We start from the raw sequence: 22,778 nt of genomic DNA, 5'->3' as shown, positions 1-22,778 counted from the left end.
TTTGCAAGCCTTAGATCTTGGATAACTTCCTAAAAGAGTGTTGACGTCAACTCTAATCTCCTAATCCCTCCTTTTTTCTCTCTAGACTATGAATTATATTGAAGTTGTTTCCTATGATCCAACACTCATCCTGATTATTTCCTCTCATACTCCGCAAGTCATTCAAGAAGCCCTCTTTTTTTCCTAGTACTGAGGGACCATATACTGTCGTCAAGAAAACTAGCTCTCCTGCTCCAGAGCAACGAAAGCACCCCAAGAGGATATTGGGTTAAGCCACCCAGTCGTAGAAAACTACCATTCTGGGATACCATATGACCGTCAAGCCTCCCACGCTTCCTTGTGCATCAATGGCCATTAAATTGCTACCTCTCCAACATTTACCCATGATCTTTGTTAACTTCATACTAGAAACTTTTGTTTCCTACAAGATTAGTATCTCTGGTTTTTCATTCTCTATCCTAGTCTTCAAGTACATTTGCTTACCATTGTTGTTGAGGCCCCAAATATTCCAAGAGACCATTGAGAAGCAAAGGTGATTTGGAGAAAATACTTTGAAATTCTATTAGCTTATTAGCTTGCCTTGAGTTTAACAAAAACTTGTCAGCCTCTTTTAGCACCTCTCTAATAGTTTTTCTTCCTTTCCTATTTTGTTCATTTGTTTCTTGTTCTTTGGTTCGATGCAGTTGTGGAGTCCCCTTTTCCAATGTTAGCGCTCTTCAAATCCCCTTCCAAATGTACATTGCTTTGTCGCCATTGCCCATATAGATGGAGGAAATGTTGCATTGCTCTAAAGGTATCTCTTGGGCTTCTGCTCTAGCCCATGTTCGGAGGAACTCCAACATTGTGCATTCATTTGAACTCAGTTTGTCCTGTCGATTCTCTGCCTCCAAGATATTACTAGTAGTGGCAAGCAATTCTTTGATATCTGAATTATCTCAGGTGTCCTTTATGGCTTTTCGTTTAGGGTTAGGCTTTTCCGACCAATTATTGTCTTGCTCCTCCACTCGACTTCCTTGCTCCTCCACCTCCATTGGATGTTCACCCAGCTGCTCTTCCATCTCCATCGTTGCACCAAGGTTTTTGAGCTACCTGAGATATGTAAATGGATTGTCTCTATGTTTAACCTGGTTCTTATCTTTTGATCCCTTTTGCGTTGACTGCATCAATTGGTTGCGGGCAGGCCTACTTTTCTTATTGGCCACCTCTTGAAATCCATCCTCTCGCCCTTGCACCTTTTCCTCTGATTGTCCACTAGGGTTAGCGGGCAATTTCTGATCAAGTGCCCATACTCATGGAATGCATGCATTTGAAGGGCACATGCTTGTAATCTAATGATTGTGTCAATCTTGTCATGGTACTTAAGATCTATTGATTCAAGGAGGGGTTTTGAGATGTTCATATAAACACAAATTCGAGTATATGATGCTTGCCTCCTCTTCTTGGTGATCTCTAAGATTTTCATAAAGTCTGCAATAGCAAGGCTGATGCCCTCAAGAATGTATGGTTCCCATAAATCATTTAGGAGGGAGAAAAGTCGCACTGAAATCCAGGCTGCTAGAAACTGCTCCTCCTCTAGATTATAGCATCCCTCCCAAAATTTCATAAACAACCTGACGTTATTCATGAAATATGGGTTGTTTTCAAAAACTCTCTTTCGATCTTCTAGGTCAAAAAAGATAACCGTAAAAAAACCTTTGGCCCTCAATCTCAGCTCCACCAATCTTTTTGGTCGCCATTTTAATTGTATTCACTTTACGATGTCATGTTCTCGAGGCCAGATGCCCATGAATTTGCATATCAGAGCATGGTCTTTCAAAAACTGTCTTGATATCTCCAATCTATTATTGGGGATGACAAACTTCGGGTTTGTTGAGGCCTTTGGAAGGCATTTTCCCTTCAATCGAGCTTGCCATTGAGCACCAACCACATGGGTTTCCTCCTCACCTATACTTCCTTTAGAAGAACCTACATTTCCTTCTGCTTGCCTATGGGATCTGGCAACTACATTACGATAGGAGGGGGTTTCACCACTCCCCGGCGAACCACTCATAGAACCATTTAGGATAAACTACTTGGTGGGATTGACTTTTGATTTGAGTTTTCAAAGTTGTGATTCAACTTCCAACACTCAATATTCAAAATATTCTGCAAAACCCTAGCAAATACTAATATATATTAATACGAAGTAAGAAAAGTAAATTAAATATATCAAAGCATGATTCTTATTATTCTTATTCTTATTTATTAATTTATTGATTTATTAGTACGGGGCATTACACAATGAAGTAGTGACACTGAAACTAATGAAATGAATTTCATAGCATTCATCATCATCTCTAAGGATATGGGTCACATATTAATGCCTTAATCTACACAATTAGTCTTGAAAATATTTCATATGTTGCATTGAGGAAGCCTCTTGATGCTTAAATAAAAAGAGTGAAAGAGCTTACTCTATACATTTAACCCTAAAAATATCTCATATGTTGTGTTGAGGAAGCTCCTTGATGTTTAAATAAAATGAGTGAAGGAAACTCTAAGTAAATAATTCATGATGAACAATACTTGTTAAGGTTTTGCAAATGGGGTAGTAAGCTAAGTAGACTTGATTGTGAGAAATACTCCATAGTTAAATATGTTTGAACTCAAAAATTCTTATGATGAATAAGCACATAAATTGCCCTAATTATCAAACACTTTATATGATTTATTTCACTAATTTCAATCCTACTTCTTTACACTTATAAATTGAGAAATTAATCACATTTATTATAAAATAAAAACCCACACTAAAACAAAATATAATATTATAATTAATATAAATTTATAATAAAAATATAATATTATAATTAATATAAATTTATTTTTTATTATATTATTAGTAACCACTCAATTAAATTTATAATAGTAATGCAATAAATATTAATGTAATTATTACAATTTCATAATTTTATCTCATTAACACTCACCAAATAATTACTAAATTTTAATGACCCACTGAAGGAGCGGAGCGAGCGCTAGCGACGTGGGAACCAGGCGAACCACCAGCACCCAGGGATCCTCAGCTACCCAATCCCGGCCTGAGACGTTGATCCTCCGGCGTAAGCATGAACCAATCAATGGCCTGCGTGAGGGCCCTCATCTTTTCGACACGTCCCCCATGCATGCTGAGCGAATGTTGGGCGTTGGTGTCATTATCTGGGTCAAGTTAAAACTTCTGTCTTTTTACCTTAACCGGCTTCTGCGCAGGTCTTTTTCCGCCACCCTTCTGCGCTTGGCTCCTGCGCAGGGCTTTTTCCGTCACCTTTCTGCCTTTTTACCTTAACCAACTTTTGCGCAGCTCTTTTTTCCGCCACCCTTCTATGCTCGGCTTCTGCGCAGCTCTTTTTCCGCCTCCCTTCTGCCTTTTTACCTTAACCGGCTTCTGCGCAAGTCTTTTTCCGCCATCCTTCCACGCTCGGCTTCTGCGCAGGTCTACAACCTTCCTCCTGCACAGGTCCATTCCGCATCATGCTCTTTACTCTGTCCCTTAGCTTATTCATATTTCTTTGCATGGCCTCTTTATTCCTATTCTATACATAAATATTATCTTTTATCGCGACGCTAGCTGGATGTCTGGTGTTTGTTTCATCTGGAGCTCACGTTCGGGGTGTCTCGACTCTTGCTCCAAGTCAGTGACTGTTTTTCCTCATCTCTGCTCTACGTTTTTCACATTATTGTCTTTTTTGTTATTAGAATTTCATGGATGATCTTTCTATCTTCCCGTTGATATGTCTGGATGAATTCGTCCTAGTTTTATTTTTCTACATTAAGCGTTATATGAGCTACTATATGCCAATCTCTGGTTTTGATGAAGAAATTTCAGGATGATAAAAGCTATTCTTCTTAGACTTAGAAATTCAATTGTCATATATAAACCTTGCACTGACGTAAGGTTTAAGATAGGATATTGGTGGTGCATCTTTAAGGTTTATTGTTGCTGTCTGGACTGTGATGAACCTTCTTCATAGCACATAGTGTTTCTCCAGAGGTCTTGGAATCGAGTCCCGGTTTCTTTGGTCTTTCCTCCCCTTCGGAATTTTTTTCCGATGGCCGGTCAAGTTATTGTCCTCCCCCGGATTTTTCAAATTGGTCTTGGCATTATGTTTTGAGTTAAATCGTCTTAAATCCCTGTACGTGTCCTTACAACTAAATCCTTAATATATCCTTTTTGGGGTCCTGGGTGGCAATAGATGTCACTCTCAGGACATCATTTGCAGAAGGATCTTTTATGAATTGCCCTGGATATCTCTCTCTCAGTGTCCTTATTCTGTACCCTCATCCGCTTTGATATTTACTTCCCATAGGACGAGGCTAGTTTCGGTTGGCAGGTTCCATTAGATTTTTGGTACTTTTCTGGAATTGGATCTATCTAGATTGTCCTCATATCTCGAGGGAATTTTTTGGCGGTGCATGGAGGGGGTCTCTGACGCCATCGCCACGGAAGACCTTATCAATGCCACCGTGGAGGCTGAACAAGCCTGGGGTGCTGCCGCTTTGGCAGGGGATTGGAGATCAACTTTAGATGACCTGGTGGTCAAGCCATCTATGTCACAGGAAGGTAAAAGCATCGGGGGTAAAAGTCACAGCTATAATAAGCTGCACAAGCCTGCCAAAACTTCTCCCCCCCCCCCCCCCCCCCGCCGGCGATAAGAATTGAGAGTGCGCAGCTAGACGACAGAATAGAGAGCTTGCAGAACCTGGCGCTTATTGGAAAATGGCATTTCCCCGAAATGTCTGATTCTGACATGAGGAAATGGCTGGCGAACTTCTGGAAACCAGTCATTGGCTACGTCCCGGTCATATCAAGTCTTATGAGAGAGTGGTATTGTTTCCACTTCTTAAGTGCTGCTGACGCCGAAGCCATCCAGAGTCGGCCATGGGTTTTCAAAAGGAGTTTTCTTGCTCTGTACAGATGGTATATCGGCTTTAATCCTTTGAAAAACACCCCCATGAATAATCTTATTTGGGTGAAGTGCCCGAACCTTCCCCTAGAGCTCTGGTCCAGTGAAACTCTGGAGGTGATTGGCAATGCTATAGGACGTTTCATCTACGTTGATCCATGGTGCTTGGGCGAAAAGGACAAAAGAATCGCATGGATTCTCATTCAAAAGCCGTTTAGGGGAGGTTATCCTGACCATATTGAGATTAGTTGGAAAAATCAGGTTATTAATCAAAGACTGGATTTCTGGGGTATACCTTTTAGGTGTGCTGCTTGTCGCAAAACGGGCCACTTAGTTAAAAACTGCCCCAGTGTCAAATTGTATGGTTTTAGACGGGACAGGCAAAAGTCGTTCAGAAACGACTTACCATCTTCTCCATCCTCCCCGAGTATCCCGTTTCACTGTCCCAGAAATCCTGAGCCCCCACGCGATCAATCTGTTGATCCGTCTGTGCCCCCTGAGTCCTTCCCTGATTGTCTGAATACTTCAAATAGCCCTGTCATTTGCAGTCTGTCTGGGATCCAAAGATCCCCCGTTCCTGAGCCGAGAGAGGATAGGCCTGTCCCATCACCGCGCCCCATGATTCAGAAGGAGTTTTTACCTGACTCTCATCAACTGCTATCGAAGGGGGAAGACTTTTCTGTGGGTTCTATTCCCATTCCTATCTCATCCTCATCGCCGCAACCTGATCGTGCTGGACTGGGCCTCAATAGAGGAAAAGAACAGTGTGTCGGGCCTACCCCTTTAAATTCCCCTGCATCATCGCCTGTCAATCTCTATGACAGTGATCTGGATCATTTGCTTAATAGGAAATCCCTCGAACTGGAGCCGCTTACGATACACAAGCCTGGACCCAATGCTATGCCTGTTATCAGTCCGGATTCGGCAAGGAATATTACGGTCCGGAAGAAGAGTAGGGGCGGCAGCAGACACTTTAGAGGGAGATCTACAGTAACTGATAGAGGAATTAGAAATTTGTCTTTGGTTGAGGTGCCTATCTATGATATGTCTGATTCACAGCCCCTTAGAGCAAGTCTGGCTGGCGAATCATCTAAATGATCCCTATCATCTCTCTGAATATTAGGGGTCTTGGCGTTGATCCCAAATACATAACGCTAAAAAATTTCTTTTTCCATTCCAGGCCTGGTATAATCCTCATCCAGGAAACCATGCACAACCGGGAGGACACTATATCTTATTTCAGGAAAATGCTCCCTACATGGTACATGGTTGCTACAGAGGCTCGTGGTTTATCAGGGGGCCTGGCTACTCTCTGGGATCCAGTTCGTGTAAGAGCTAAGGCGTACAAGTGTTGTGCAGGGATTATTATAGCGGCTTCTATCAGGGGATGCGACTCTCCCATCAATATTCTTAATATATATGCGCCATATAAAAACCGTGTTCCCTTCTGGAAAAGCATTTTTGCCACAGATCTGTTTGACATCGATCATCTCCTTATTGCTGGCGATCTAAACGCTGCTTTGAGATCTGAAGAGGTATGGGGCCAGGGGAAGTTAAACAATGCACTTGCTGATCTCATTAATTTAGAGATGCTCAACAGGAATATGGTAGATATTACTCCCGTGGTGATGAAACCGACATGGAAAAATCGCAGAGTCGACAAGGCTTATATAGCTAAAAGAATAGACCGATTTTTTGTACATAGCAGCATCATAGAAAAATTGGGTATGCCAAGCTCATCTGTGGAAAACATTATGATATCGAATCACAACCCCATTCTATTAACATGGCTTGGAAATCAATTCAGATTGGGATACCCATTTAAGTTTGACATAGGTCTACTCCAAGGTTCTGCTTTCAATGAATACATTCAAAATGCATGGAAAGAGATTAAGGAAAGGGACAATCTCCACATTTTCTCTACTTTCAGAGAAAAATTGGCCGAGATCAGGGGATTGGTGAAAAAATGGCAGATTCAAAAGCGTCAGAAAGATAGAAAAGATTTACAGAGGATTCAAAAAGAACTGGACTTGCTGCTGGGATCAACAGAATATGCCTCCTGCTCTTTTGAGATGAAGTGCCGATTAAGGAATTTGAAGAAGGAAAAATTCAATCTGCTGCAACAGGAGGAAGCAAAAGGAGGCTCAAAAGCAGAGCTTTATGGATCCAGGATGGAGATAAAAACACCAAGTTTTTCCATAACTATGCTAATACAAGGAGAGCCAAAAATTCCATTTGGAAAATAAAAGATGATAAGGGCAGGTACATTGTTTCACAGGAGGATATCACAAAGCAGACAGTTAGTTTTTTCAAGGAACAGTGTTGCAGTAGAAAAGATATTGCTTTCAGGGATATTCTATGGGGCATAGACTTGGTTCCAGAAATGTTTGATGAGGAGAAGAACGAAGCTCTATTCCAGCCAGTCACTGAAAATGAACTTCTTGGAGTTATGAAGTCTTTCAAGAAAGACAAATCCCCTGGTCCTGACGGATGGACAATTGATTTCTTGATCCATTTCTTCGACCTCTTCAAATTGGATCTGCTCAGTATGGTGGAAGCATCCAGATTATCGGGTTGCATTCACAACCACACTACTTCCACTCTGATTGCTCTTATCCCAAAGAAGGGAGAGCCTGAATCATTCCTGGACTTCAGGCCAATTTCCTTATGCAACATTACATTCAAGATTATTACAAAGATTATAGCTGAAAGAATCAAAGTGACGCTGGCATCCTATCTTTCTCCAAATCAGCATGCTTTTTTAAAGGGCCGAAATATTCTAGATGTCGTCGCCAGCACACAGGAATGCTTACATTCTATGTTCTTGCATAAAACAGAAGCTGCTATTATGAAGATCGACCTCCAAAAATTTTATAATGTATTGGACTGCGGATTTATGCAAAGTCTCTTGGCGAAAATCGGTCTGAAGCCCAGCCTTATTCGATGGATTATGGCATGTATTGAAAATGTTAACTATGCTGTCATTGTTAATGGTGTTCCCTCTCCATATTTTCGTGCGGAAAGGGGCTTGCGTCAGGGCTGCCCACTGTCGCCTCTCCTTTTTATATTGGCCATGAACTCCTTGAGTCTGGACAGCAACCGAGTAGTGGAGGAAAAAGCGTATGCTCCAGTAAAGATATGCAAGCAAATTTACATTTCTCATAATCTGTTCGTTGATGACGTCCTGTTATTTGCAATGTTGTCAAAAGCATCCTGGGCTTGTATTAAGAATATCCTTGACCGTTTCCAAAAGGCGACTGGGCTTGTTATTAACAAGGCCAAATCGGCCCTGTATCACAATGAAACCGATTGGGACACGACTTTATGGATCTCTCATCTCTTCGGGATAGAAACAAGATCTTTGTCCGATGGAATCAAGTATCTGGGATTCCACCTTAAAGCTAAGGCTTATTCAAAGAATGATTGGAGATGGCTAGTAGAGAGATTTTATAGCAAGATTTCGATGTGGGAACATAGATCTTTATCGTTGGGAGGTAGAGTCGTCCTCACCCAATCTGTCTTGATGCAAATGGTGGTATACTGGGCCCATCTTTATCTCCTCCCGGCCAGTATTATCCATGCCATGAACAGGATCTCCGCCAACTATATTTGGGGTGCTAAAGCAGATAGAGGCAAAATCCATCTGACAAAACTGAATCTCCTAACGTTGCCAAAAAAGCTCGGGGGCTGGGGTCTGATGGATCTAAGGCTTTTCGGTAAAGCCCTGGTCTGCAAATCCATGTGGAGAGGTATCTTCGGCACAAGTCCTTGGAGTGCAATCATTCATCAGAAGTATCAAAAAGGCAGAAGTTTGGAGTTCTGGTTCAGGCTCGGCTCCATTGGAATTAAACAGGGTTCTGCAATTTGGCACGGCTTCAGAAAAATGGAAAAATACTTCATAATCAATCTGAAATGGAGGATGTTCTCTGGAAGGAAAATCTTCATTGGTATCGACTCATTTGCTGGCTATAGGGGGAATCTCCATGTTCCGGACCCTCTTCTTTTTTTCCTTCACAGAATGGGTATTTTTACTTGGGACAGGATCATTGCGGAGTGGAGGGGCCATATGCTTTCTCTGAAGGATGCTGCTGACATTGGCCTTCCTCATGCCTTGCTATTACCTTGGGAAAATGTCAAGAACGCACTAGATGATGGAGGGATAAAGTGGGCCAAGACTGAAGATCACTTAGTATGGTCCCTATCACATCATCCGATAGCGACTGTAAAAGATATCTACTGTGATCTCGTTTCCAAAAAAAATATGCCTGTCAGACAGATTTTTCCGGTGCAATGGTGGAAACTTGGTTGTCCTCTCAAGGTGCTTATTTTCTCATGGTTAGTTTTCTACAACAAAAACTTAACATGGGAAAACTTGAGGAAGAGGTCATTGCATGGTCCCAGCGGATGTGTGTTGTGCAACGCTGAGGAGGAGACAAACTTCCACATGTTCTTCAAATGTGTGGCCACCCAACAAATCTGGTATGATCTGGCTCTTTCTTTACATTTTCCTCACCTGTGTTTCATTTCTGTTAATGCAGCTTTTGCCTGGTGGGGAAGACAAGAGGCATCTAAGCGGCCAATCCTTCCCATTGTGTTATGGTGTGTTTGGAAGTGGAGAAATTTAAAAATATTTGAAGACACAAACATCTCCTTCAAGTCTGTCTTGTTAAGTTTCTCCACTCTTTATGAATCGATCCAAAGATAGATCAAAGAGCACTACAGGTTCACAGACTGGAGCAAAGTGCTTGCGTTTTTTTTTGGGTGTCCAGGGTCATACACTTGGAGTATCAGCTGGCACGGCCTTCATCAATGTTGTGCCTCCTCCGACGAATGCTTGTCTCGGCAGTCGCCTTCCATCTGAGTAATATCATGGGCTCCTCTCTCTTGTCGATCTTTTTGGTTATGTTTTGTCAAATAGATCATCCAGCTGCACGATGTGGCAATATCATGTGATTTATGTTTTTATGTGTCCTGTTTTATAGCACATGACTCTATGGTGCCCAGTGATTTTTTTAAATATGTCCATGTAAAATCTGTTCAACCTGTCTTATGAATCTGGTCACCATTTTTATAGGAACCAAATCGCTTCACTTTTATAGGAACCAAATCGCTTCACTGTAATCTACAGGTCATGCTGTATATATTGCCTCAATATAATATATTTCTTTTACTTCTGAAAAAAAAAACTTTATCATACCTCCCTCCTTCAAACTTTGTTACCTATCCTTGTCCCACCAAAGCATCCTTGTAGCGTAGGAAAATTCATGGAAGACGTCCTTGCTGGCCCATAGATCGCCATGATACATGCTTCCAGGAAGGCAACCTGCAAGCTCTGGGAAAGATATGGTTTCGTGAAAAGTCAACGAATGACATTAACATACACATCTTCCTCTCACTTCCAATCCCATTGCAGGCTTCATTCCATTGATTTTCTGGGATATTGCTATGCTCTCTCTTTTCCACCTATAAAGACACCCAGGATTGCAGGCTTAATTACATTGATTTTCTGGGATGCGCAAATCAAATGGAAGCAGAGGCGTCTACCCCGCTGTAAGGATGATCTTGCAAAATCATTTTCGTTTTAGCAAGATAAGATTGTTTACATTTTGATAAATGCTTGTGTTAAAATTGAAATTATTTTGTATATATCTTAAATTGATGATTGGAGGGTGAAGATGAGAATATTTTTATGTAAGGTGAAATTATATTTTATTGTCATTTTATGTTTTGAAGTTTTGTAATGAATGATATAGAGCTTTCTTTAAGGTTGGATCGGAATTTTGGGTAAAACTTTTTTATTTTTATTTCTGCTGTTAATTTCCTTGGGTTTGATACAAACGATGGATTTTTGGGTAAACTAAATTCAATGGATTTGTGCCGATGCATGCATCCCAGTTCACATTCATAACATCAGTCTATCAAGTATGGAGTGTTTATATTCAAAATTCTTTTTCTTAAACATTTGAAACGTTTATGGGATTAATGTCCCTCTGGACTAAGCAGCCTAAACCAATGCTGCAGGAATCGCCCCTTCTCCCGGTTCAGGGGACAGATTCGCATCCACCAGCGATCCTCGGGCGGAACCACAGTTTCGCCCTTTTTCTACTTTTTGTGGTTCCTAGGCTTTTAGAACCGTGACGGTTCCGATACGCGGTTCTACAAGTCGAAATTGTGATCACAAAGATTGTTCACACGATTTTGTGGGGCATTTTTTTGGGGAGGGGGAATATTCGAACTGTTATGTGAAAAATCATGTATCCCTAACACTTCCACAGTCTTTCTGGATTTTTCATGGACACTTTTTAGATGTTTTTTCATAGTAATGTTAAATTTTTGAAGTGATATTAAATCTTTGTTTTTCATCTTCATTTTTTTACTTAAATTTTTAACATTACTATGAAATAATTTAAGATGTAAGATGTTTGAGAGTGGTTCCAACCTCATAATTTCATATGGAGAAAATAAAATTTCATATCTCATTCAAAGTTCAGCATACAACAGTTTTCAGGATTTCAGGATCAAAAGAATTGTGGCATTTCATTAGATTATACAAGTATGAGGGTATATGATTGCCATTTAATCAAGAGCATCAAACCCTATATGTATCCAGTGTTGGCCGTGTTGATTGTTGAACTCCTTTGTCATGGCCTTCTCAAAAATGTACCCTTCACTCAAGTGAAAATAGTCATTGATTAGGCATGCTAAGCTTTCTCGACTATATTTTAAGACTTATAATAGCCCATTTGATCAAAATTGGACAATGTTGATTTGTATCTATAGAGAATCAAATAGAGACAAAAGCTAGACAAGAGGAAAAAAATCTAAATTCTAAATGATTAATGCTCCAATAATTAATCATTAATGTATAATGGACGCCATATCTATCTTAATTTATGTACAAATATGATGTTTTCCTATTTTTACAAATAATTTGATGTTTTAGATATTTTTAATATATACAGGATGCTTCGCTTCCAACTATTTTTGGAAAATAACGTTTCTGACGCTTTACTTCCCAAAAAAAGGTCCCAGTTTTGTCCCTGCTTCGTGCAACATTGGTCTAAACATCGATTCTATGAGTTGTTGGAAGATATCCATGATTAAAAATTGGATTTCAATGTAGGGACTCTTTATATTCAATGTTTATTTCTGAAGTGAAAATGATGGCATTTAATTTGTAATTTTGAATCGGATTGCGGTAAACAATGCTATGATCTGTAATTAGTTATGGAAATTCGATTTAGCCCACAAATAGCAGATTCAATAATCTGGTTTCTGACATGCTTCTTTAGAATAGTGCTAATGTACAGAGATGTTATAATCTGGTTTTTGACATGCTTCTTTAGAATAGTGCTAATGTACAGAGATGTTGCAGGTTCACTGCCGGTCAGGATATTGCAACTTTCCTTGTTTCATGTGGAATACTGCCCAAGGCTCTGGAAGAGTCACGTCTTGCAAACAACTCTGGGAGTTATACTCTGAATGAATATGAAGGCGTTGCATATGTTGCCTTTCCCTCTTTTAATAAAATAGAAGGTTTCATCGTCAAAGAAAGCAAATATGGAGAGGGCAACATACAAACTCACGACAAGTTCTTCTCTGGTTGTGTCAAGGGTCATGATGATCAACCAGCTCTCGTCCATCAGGGAGCTCTTCAGTTGTTCCTGCATATTATGAAGGATACAGATTTCCAAGCAAAGGTAAACTAATTTATCTTTCAGGACTGAATGATCTTACCGGGAAATTGGAATGCTTCATCACTTATTAACTATTAAATTTTGCGAAAAAAAAAAAGTAACATTGTGTTGGTGTATTCCATGATCAAACAGATACAGATTTATACAGACTCAAAACAAAGGAAACTCAAACCCATTATATTTGTGGGTCATTCCTTAGGAGGTGCTGTTGCGACTCTGGCCACACTATGGGTACTGGAAAAGAGGCTGAGGCAAAGCTCTCCCTTTTGTATAACATTTGGATGTCCTTTAGTGGGGGATGGACGACTTCGTGAAGCAGTTGGCCGTGAAAATTGGGCAGGGAACTTTTGTCATGTAGTTTCCCAGCATGATGTTGTTCCTAGGATGCTCCTTGCACCATTTGAGTCAATTGCTGAGCCCTTGGTTGTTATTTTACCCTATTGGCATAGCATAATGGCTAACGACAGTAAAAATGCACCTGATTCTTTTATTCAGGATGCCTGTAGGGCTCTTCTTAATAATGTCCTGCAGCATACTTACACAATAGCAAACTATGGGCTTGACTCTCTAAGGGAGTTAGATGGTGCTATCAAGAGAAGCCCATACAGACCTTTTGGCACTTATATGTTTTGTTCAGGCGAAGGCGAGGGCGCAGCATGCATTAATAATTCAGAGACTGTTCTCAAGATGCTTCATTTGACAATGCTAAGCAATGAAAAACCTTCTGATAATATAGTTAAACACTGTTTGTCAGAGCATATAGGGTATGGTTCCGTTCTGAAACGTGTCATACAAAAATCTATAAGCGGCAGAAGAATTGCAAAACCTAGCTCGGAATCCTCATACAAGATGGGATTGTCATTGCAACTGGAAGCTATTGGTGTTGGGGCTCAGGTTATACTCAATTCCCTTAAAATAAAATTGAATATATATATATATATATTTGTTTTGCAGCTGATTTTTTATAACTAAATTAATTTAAAATATTATAAAAAGTATAAATCCATGTTAAATCTGGTTGTATTAAATACTTAGAAAGATAAAACTTTTCGGCAAAAATCCTATGTGAATGCTGGATTTGTGGATCTGTTTCAGATATGGATACCGATCCACGTAGGATCTGCCACGTAAATTGATCCCTCAAACATGGAAAAGAATCCCATGCTGTTGAAACAGATCCTGTGTCAACTAGCGCTCACACGCCAAATCCCCAGCAAATAACTTTAGAGATTTTGGAAAAAAATTTAAATATTCTATTTAAATTTTTAGTTAAATCACTTATTAGTAATTTGTATACTGTATAATTCTATAAGTTAATAAATACCTATAAGCTGTCATAAGCTGCCTAGCACATAATAAAGCTACAAGGAAGGGTTTGACACATCAAAATGTTAATTTTCAATTTTTTATAATTCTAAGCTTTAGATTTTTAGTTAGAACACTTATTAGTAATCTGTAGGCTGTATAGTTGTATAAGTTGATAAATACCTATAAGCTGTTATAAGCTGCCTAGCACATAATAAAGCTACAAGGAACGGTTTGACATATCAAAATATTAATTTTCAATTTTTATAATTCTAAGAAAGCTTTAATCTAATAGATAGATAATAATAGATAGTGTACAAAGAATGGTTTGGTCATTAATAATTTAATTGGATTAATCTCATCCAACTTTAGGCGAAAGTCCTTAAGAAATATGTTACATAGACTATAGCATATCCTGAAATAAGGTACAATATTCGTTTACCATTGTAATTAGACGGGAATTTTTAGGTTTGCCAAATGTCAAGGAAGATAACAGGTTAATTAGGACGTAGAGTTTAAATATTCAATTAGTAAGTATATATAGCCATTTTTTGACATGTAGTTATACTTACTAGACATCAATCATATTAATAGAGTGATCACTAATAAGACACTCAAATTTGTATTAATAATTATTTTTTTTTGAAGCATCATGATTTCAATCTTCACATTTATGAATTAACTAATAATTTCATTTCTAATGTTGTTATTCATGAAAAGGTTTTTTTAACTTTGAATATGTTTTTTAAAAATTAAAAAATATATATTACTGTTAGATTTAGTTACCGGAGAATGCACAGTAAAAATCATTTTCGGTCACCGTTTCAAATCCCAACTGAGATCTATCATCAAGATTTCATGAATGTTGCCCATCGTATATATTACTGTATTTTATATACGAAGCATTGCCCATCGTATCCAGATCCCGACTTTTCAAAAATCTGGTAGATCCGTATCCCTTTCTTGGTAGTTAGGAAAAACACCTCTCCACCTGTAATGAATCCTATATTAACATGAACGTTGCCCATCGTATATATTACTGTATTTTATATACGAGGCATTGCCCATCGTATCCAGATCCTGACTTTTCAAAAATCTGGTAGATCCGTATCCCTTTCTTGGTAGTTAGGAAAAACACCTCTCCACCTGTAATGAATCCTATATTAACATGAACGTGTATATATATATACACACACGTACACTTTTATATTTGATAAGAACAGTACATATATAGACACACAAGCATCTTCCCAACCTGGAACGTAAAGCACCTCCGTTCTGTGACAACAACAATATCGCAATCTGATGAACTGCCAATGTTCAGTGGATTGTTACTTTCCTCTGGTTAAACCTCTGGATCTCTCTGCAATGAACATTGTAAACACACCCAAAAAAAAAAACAAGAGCTTTTTTTTTATTTCCTTTGATCTTTGATAACAAAAAGAGGCTATCCTCTCTTCTTACCTTTAGATCTCTCTGCAATGAACATTGTACACACAAAAAAACAAGAGCTTATTTTTTATTTCCTTTGATCTTTGATAACAAAAAGAGGGCTACCATCTCTGCTTTTCGATAAGTTCTGCCAGTTTCCTAGTGTGTAAGATTTGATATTAGGCTCTGATGTAGCACGGACTTTTATCTGCATTGCGGAATTTCATTTTCTTATTTTAATTTGATGCTTGAAATGCATTCTTGAATTGTCCTGCAGAATGATCATGCACAGTTTGCCCTACAAAGAGCAGGAAATATGGAAAACAAGCATAGCACAAACGTTGCTAAGCTAGCAGTTGAATTAAGCGAGAAACAATGTATCATGGCTGAGCTTGAGTGGTATAAGGAGCGTTGTGAGAAGGAAAATGGCGTCACATATTATGATTCCTTCAAGAAGCTGGACAGGAAGGATATCGATGCAAATTTCCGGAGGGCTAAGTTAGCCGAGTTTTGGGATGACCTTATTTCAATGTGGGAGAGAAATGAGTTGCCAAGTGATTTCCAAACCCAAAATAAGTGGATAAACGCTGGCACTGCCTATAGGAGACTTGTGGAACCTCTGGATATTGCATATTATTACCGCATGTCTAAAGGTAAAGGCAATTATCTTTCAAATGGAAGAGCCACTCGCCATAAAGTTCTTCAGACATGGATGGAAGAGAAAGAAAAAACACGCAGTTCAAGAGGTCAGAAATCTCGCACAAAACTTGCATCCCTCACTCAGGACTCATGCTTTTGGGCACATCTAGAAGAGGCTATGAAAGACTTGGAAAATCTCAAGCAAGCACAACACCCAAAGCCAGAAAATCTTGAGATGTTTGAAGATTATGTGACAAAAATGATCAATGATGGTAACATTTCTGCAGATGTTTTCTTGGAAGGAAGCAGCTTCATGGATTGGTGGAAAGAATGGAAGGAATACAAACAAATTCAATTTCCTGAATGGAACTCTCCTTTGTATGAGATAATGAAAAATGAAATTTGGACGCGCTAAATTTCCAACTGGGAAAAAGTTTGCTTTCTGGATGTAATTTCCTTTCATTTGTTTAAAATAGCGTGATGGCCTTAGGTATTTTTCTGTTTGATGGTTAACTTTTAAGAAAGAAAATGTATTCTGCGTAAATTTTCAAAAGTCAGATGTATTGAGACAATCACGAACAATGTTATATGTTATATAGAGAATTCGATTATATCTTTGTGTTGCACATGTTCTCAATATTTTATGTGCCATGTGCCAACATAGGTTGCCCCGAGGAAAAAAACTTTGTTTACTGGATGTGATTCAGAAAGAATTATGTTCATAAAATAAGATTGTTCCTTTCCTTTTAATTTTTTAATATGTTGAGAGATTATTTTGAGAAGCGTTGACTGTGTTTGTGTTTGTGTATCACAGTAAAATCATTGGACTTTAAAACGTTAATTGATTTGGGCATTGGTATTAATATGACTAAAAAATGAGTACAGACAGCACCTTGTGTGGCCTGTTACCTGGGAAACCAAGGCCACAGATGTGACAACATATCATTGTTTTCATCATATATCATTGTAACAGTAATGTTTTTCATACTAACTACGAACCGAAATAAAGGGCTTTCTATTCTACTAATAACCCCAAAGAAAAGTATAACAACAATGATGAAGTGGGAAGTTGATGCTCCTTCTCTCTGTAGAGACCAAGTTAAACATTAGAGATTAAACCGAAGGTCCATCCTCCTGCTTTAGCATCATCCTTTGCAGTTCTGCTCCATTGGCTCCTCTCCCAGGATAAGATTGGAGGGAGAACCTCCATATGCTTGGAAAGGATGTTCTCCAGGGCAGAATCAGGAAAGTTCACAAGAATGCCAACTCAAATTTCAAAGGTCCATCCTCCTGCTTTAGCATCCTCCTTTGCAGTTCTGCTCCATTGGCTTCTCTACGAGGACAAGATTGGAGGGAGAATCTAGATATGCTTGGAAAGGATGTTCTCCATGGTAGAATCAGGGAAGTTCGATTTGAAAGAAAAAGCATAACAACACTGATGGAGAGGTGATCTGCAATTAATTGGAGGTGAGGCTCTCTATGCCTCACCTCTAAGCTGGATCTTACAAACTCTGCTCAGAATTAATGAATCAAACACAATCACACAAGATAAGATAAGATAAGATAGAGGGTTGTAATATTCACTTCTATTATCATGATGCTTGATAGCGTTTTAAAGAGATTACAAATACATATTTAGAACATGCCTGGTTTCTTATGAGTTGCCAAATAGGAAAAGCTAAATACATTACTTTGATATTGTCTTTTTTGATATAAATTTCCTAATACTAGATGTTTCATTCCTCATTATATGTTACCATTATGAGCCAGGCAGTCGGGCTGCCCAATTCCTCCCGGTATAGATGGAAAGCATCCCCTGCTTTCCACCTCCCAGTTTAAATGTGAAGCCATGGCTGAAATGATTTTTGAACACTGCTGGAGTTGACGTGATGTTCAATGTTGATGAAGTCGCAGGTGCCTACATATCCTGGTGTGGGAGGGCACGTCTCCAATGAACCCAAGCCAGACATTGTTAGGGTTGATGTGATGTGATGTTGATTGTTGATGAAATAGTAGGTGCCTACACAGCTTGGGGTGGGAGGGCACGTCTCCAAATGAACCCAAGTCAGATGTTACTACGCTGGAACTGATGAATGTGAAGCAGGTGCCTATTAAAGTAGGGGGGGATGGCACATCTCCAAAGGAAACCCGCTCTGAATGTTGCTCCTGAACTATAAATGTGTTGCGGACTTGTAACAAAAGTGGCCATGGGTGTTGTGGATGTTGTGATGAAGCATAGGAATTGAGACATCATAGCTAGGGAATGTGTGAAGAAAAAGATAAATATTAAGAAAGAAAGTGAATGTAGAATGGTTGGAAAATAAGAACCTATAGCGGCTGGAAAATAGGGACAATGCTAGTAGCAAAAATTTAGAGCATAATTTTTTTTTAATCAGGCCCCAAGGGGCGACTTGCTATGATACCAATTGATCTGCAATTAATCGAAGGTGGGGCTCTCTAAGCCTCACAGCTCAGCTGGATCTTACAAACTCTGCTCAGAATTAATGAATCAAGCACAGCCACACAAGATAAGATAGAAGACATATTCACTTCTATTATCATGAGGCTTGATAGCCTTTTAAAGAGGTTACAAATACATATTTAGAACATGTCTAGTTTCTTATAAGTTACCAAATAGAGAAAGCTAAATACATTTGTTAAATATTGCCTTACATAATATAAGTTTTCTAGTACTAGATGTTTCCTTTCTCATTAGATGTTACCATTATGAGCCAGAACCAGGCAGTCTGGCTGCCCAAGAGGATACTTGATACTCCCTCTCTGGCTGTAAAAGATTAAACCAAAGGTCCATCCTCCTACTTTAGCATCATCCTCCTCTGCAGTTCTGCTCCATTGACTCCAACACAAGGATAAGATTGGAGGGAAATCTCCATATGCTTGGGAAGGATGTTCTGGACCAGGGGAGAATCAGGAGAGTTTGCAAAAGTGTCAACTAAAATTTCAATGTGAAAGATTTCGTGACAAAGAATGTCAAATTTCTGATCCATGACATGTAGCTGGTCTCCTCTGGCATTCTGTTGGATGCCCTTCTCCTTAATAACTCGTGCAATAAACACTTCTTTGAACCAGTATAATTCCAGAAGCTTAAGAATTTTGGTGTACTGATTCAAGAATAACAGGGTCATGAACCCTGCCTTTGGGTTCTACTTCCAGATGCTCCTTAGGGAGCTGTTGTCTTTCCCATTATATTTTATTTTCCATGTCCTAGACCTCCCTCTTAGTGTCCTCAGAGAACTGAGGTTGGAAGTCTATGGCAGCCCTCATAGCGTCAATTGGACTCTGGCTTGGCTGCAGGGAGTCTTGCGATTTGGGGGTTAAGCGGTTCGAAGGTTAAGGGTGTGCCTTCCCCCCTTGCCAGTGTTCCTCCTCCTGAAGACTGAACCAGCTGAGTGTGACCAGAAGTCGATGCAAGGCCCCCGAAATAGTTAAGAAACCGAGGAGACCACTCACAACAGAGATGGGAGGAAAAACCACCTCCACAAACCTGGGCCGAGGTATAGCTCACGGCGATAGACGGTGCAAAGAATCAATGGAAGCTGAGCTGTTAAAAGGCACGGCGATTGATGAAGCTATGGCCTAGTTCCAAAGTCCCTTTTCCCCATAACCGAACACAACATCACAAAGACGAAAATGCAACCTTCCTAGTAAGCAGACCTCCGGCATTAAGGAAAGGCCAAGGATATGTGCGACCAGCAAACAAGATGCTGCCCAGAGCCAAGAATAGAACCAGCGAGAGCGAAGGGGCGCTGCTGCACTGGGAGAGCGGGAGAACTAGGATTTGGAGAGGTAAAAGCGCAGTGTTTTCCTACCCGAAATCACCCGTCACCCAACAATCTCGAGGAGTTCACTAAACCAACTCTAAATGCACAGAGAGCATGGAAACAAAACGAAGCCCAAACCTAAAAAAACGTCAAGGAAATACTGACCCAGAAATGTCGAGTTAGTCTCCTGCCGCACGCATCGAACCCACAATGCTTGAGTCTCGAGTCTCGAGCAGATCGAGGCTGCAACCCTTCGTACCTGGTACGCCCATGGAAATCTCCATAGCCACTATGTTCCATGATCAACCTTGTGGAAACAAAACGAAGCACAAACCAAATCTACTTGCAAATCTAACTCCATAAGTTACTTTAAATTGCCTGAGAGGATTTAGTAGACCGTCCATATTTTCACTTTTTTGAGTTTCTAAGCGTTTTTCATTCAATCTCTGATGTTAGGAAATCTCGGATGTCAGGAGAGATGTGTTTGATTCACTCCTGGATCTTTGTATTAAACTCCACAAGTCACTTTAAATTGTTTATCCAAAGTGTAAATTTATGAGATGTGCAACGTATATCCGGACTTTATAAATGTAAGCAATTCAAATATTATGAAAATGGTGTACCAAGATGAATGAAAAATTATGGGTGGTTCATTGGACTTAACTTCTCATAAACTAAGGTGGTGGCTTTAGCTTCCAAGTTCTATCTCTTCTTTGTAATTTGTTAGAAGTTGGATAAAGGTAACACCATTTCTTACTAAATGAGAAGTTAATAAGGTGAGGAAGCTCTTTGAAATCAATAACCCCTATGCAAATGCCAAAATATGGAAGTTATCAAAACATTAATTACCATGTTAATAAATTCACAATGACTATATTTCAAGACACTTATTATTATAATTTAAAGAAATAAGAGTAATTATAAAAATATAATTAACACAAAATAAATACCTTATTCCACAAAAGTATAAATAAATTCATAACATAAATACTAATGACACGGATAAAATGAAGTGAGGATTCCTATGACCTCCCCTTGAGTGGGCCCTACCCAAAGGCACTCATGGAATCACATTCACATAAACAACACTTCAAATGTAATTTTACAGGTTTTCAACAAAAAAATAGAAAATAAATATCTCTCTCTCTTATGCTAGAGACTCTAACTAACCCAATCAATTATATCCTTGATTAATGGATCTTATATACTTGATTTCCTCTTTTCAACACATCAAAGCCATTCTCCCTCCTTCACTAATTCAAATTATAAAATGCAATGGATATTTGGAGGAGGTCCTAATGATTGAGGAGTTATTTTTTTCCTTCTAATGCTCGTAATGTAATGGTCATTCTTCATCAATGAGGGGGATAAAATCCCTTGAATTTATTTTCATCTTAATTGATTGAAATGTGATGGACATTAAACATGGTCAACTATGTAAGAGTCAAATCCCTTTTGATAGATTGTCGTGAGATTACTTCAAAATCTCTCAATGATTAATGCATTGCTCTTTTTGTTGACCAAACCACATTAGTCCATGCAATGTGAATTACAAATTCAACTAGAAAACACTTGAGATACTAGATATATGTCATATTTTCTTGAAATTAAGCAAACCAAATACAATCAAATGAGTAGAAGTCTTAATCATCTAGTTTGGTCATCAAATGTGAGAATGCTTAGAAAAGGCTTACGTTCATGAGACACATACATAAAAAATTATGACTATAGGATTGACAAGAAATGACAATCTAAATGCCCATCAATAACCCTGAACTAGAGGGTTGCATATTTTTATACAACAAAAATCAACGTCAAAATTCATACAACCTTATTCACTCATCATCATCTTGTTAATATATCCATACTTCTATAAGTCTACATGTCATGATTTGTGTGATAGAATCCCTTAGTATGGTGTCTTGCCTCTTATTACACTATGCTCCATCTCATCTTCTCTTTCTCCAAAACATTTAACTTTCTCCAAAACATTTAACTCTCTTATAGATTGCAAAGATGAAGTGGGCTGAAGAAAAAGAGGGAATTTGAACCTCAAGCCAATCACACTAAGCTTTTTCGTTCTTGAATTATCAGCATATGATCTGGATTGGATCATTATATTTTTTATCATCCATCTCAATGCTTTAGAGTGGAAAAAGTGGAGGAATCAACTCACAGGACCATTTTACCGATGGGACCTAGTTTGGAAAATTGGAATCTAAAACCTTCCAAGAGCATTTTGAGGCATTAAATGATGTTTCTTGGAGGTAAAACTTTGTCACTCTAGTGTTACACCTTATAAAACTTATTCTATAGAGACCTTTCCAATGGCACACGGATCGCCTTAATCAGATTCTATATGCAAAATTTATGACACTCATAAGTTGAGATTCTTGTTTTAGCCACCATAATTCGAGAGGATGCCACGTCAACCCCCACTATTTATCAAAAAAGGGGATATCCACATTATCATAATGAAGAAGACTCTATAAGGTTCCTGTTGATGGTGCTTGACCCGCCAACATTCAGGGGATCACCCCGGTATGAAGTCCCAACAAGACCTCACACTGTTTGGTGTGGGAGTCCCATCCAGTATGATGGCCTGGTTGACATTATCTTAAAGATTTGCCTCAACTCTTGCTTTTTAGCACAAGAGAGTGGTATGCTTTGTCTTTGAGAAGTGAGGTTCGCATGCCTGGTGATTGCTAGTGTCACTTGTGTCAATGTTTCTTTCACTGTAGAGGGAGAGGGTGGGAGTGAGTCCTAAGTCGGTTGGGAGGAAGCCCCAACTCTGTTAGGAACACACAACACAACAAGACATGCACATCTTCCGGAAGAACATTCCACATGGATGCGCAATCACAACACACAAGGGAAGATAACACGTGAAACACTCAGCAAATGAGTTCGCGCGAGTGCAACGGTTGTTATAACAAGTTTTATGTGAAAGGTATGTCTGATGTCTAGGGAGGTAACCAACA

At 39.1% G+C, this 22,778-nt stretch overlaps 1 protein-coding gene and 2 long non-coding RNA genes across 3 annotated transcripts in view; 2 read left to right on the top strand and 1 right to left on the bottom strand.

Moving 5' to 3' along the window:
- Positions 1–18,947, top strand: part of LOC149243883 (uncharacterized) — a 115,892-nt gene extending 96,945 nt beyond the window's left edge. Inside the window, exon 2 of the long non-coding RNA XR_016246710.1 lies at positions 18,822–18,947. This is a non-coding gene — a long non-coding RNA (uncharacterized LOC149243883). The remainder of the gene's footprint in view (positions 1–18,821) is intronic.
- Positions 10,313–16,626, top strand: LOC149243884 (lipase-like PAD4). Its single transcript, XM_089374651.1, has 4 exons — positions 10,313–10,493; positions 12,319–12,643; positions 12,773–13,534; positions 15,654–16,626. Exons 1-4 carry the CDS (start codon positions 10,468–10,470, stop codon positions 16,428–16,430), a joined length of 1,890 nt encoding a protein of 629 aa, XP_089230777.1. The 5' UTR covers positions 10,313–10,467; the 3' UTR covers positions 16,431–16,626.
- Positions 12,267–20,323, bottom strand: LOC149243882 (uncharacterized). Its single transcript, XR_016246709.1, has 2 exons — positions 19,963–20,323; positions 12,267–12,607 (listed from the first exon to the last, which is right to left on the bottom strand). It is a non-coding gene; the product is annotated as an uncharacterized LOC149243882 (long non-coding RNA).
- Positions 20,324–22,778: the final 2,455 nt, after the last annotated feature.

Source organism: Pinus tabuliformis, chromosome 8 (genome assembly GCF_031772625.1).
Source record: "Pinus tabuliformis cultivar Carrire ecotype Pingquan chromosome 8, CPIR1, whole genome shotgun sequence".
NCBI lineage: Eukaryota > Viridiplantae > Streptophyta > Pinopsida > Pinales > Pinaceae > Pinus > Pinus tabuliformis.
Note: the sequence above shows the minus strand (reverse complement) of the source record. Positions and strands in the feature narration are given on the sequence as shown.

Bases quoted from the DNA above. Each gene is read 5' to 3' on its own strand.
- LOC149243884 (XM_089374651.1), top strand. From the start codon at position 10,468: ATGGAAGCAGAGGCGTCTACCCCGCT. The intron at 10,494-12,318 runs GTAAGGATGATC...GAGATGTTGCAG, and splicing joins GCAGAGGCGTCTACCCCGCT to GTTCACTGCCGGTCAGGATA. The intron at 13,535-15,653 runs GTTATACTCAAT...ATTGTCCTGCAG, and splicing joins CTATTGGTGTTGGGGCTCAG to AATGATCATGCACAGTTTGC.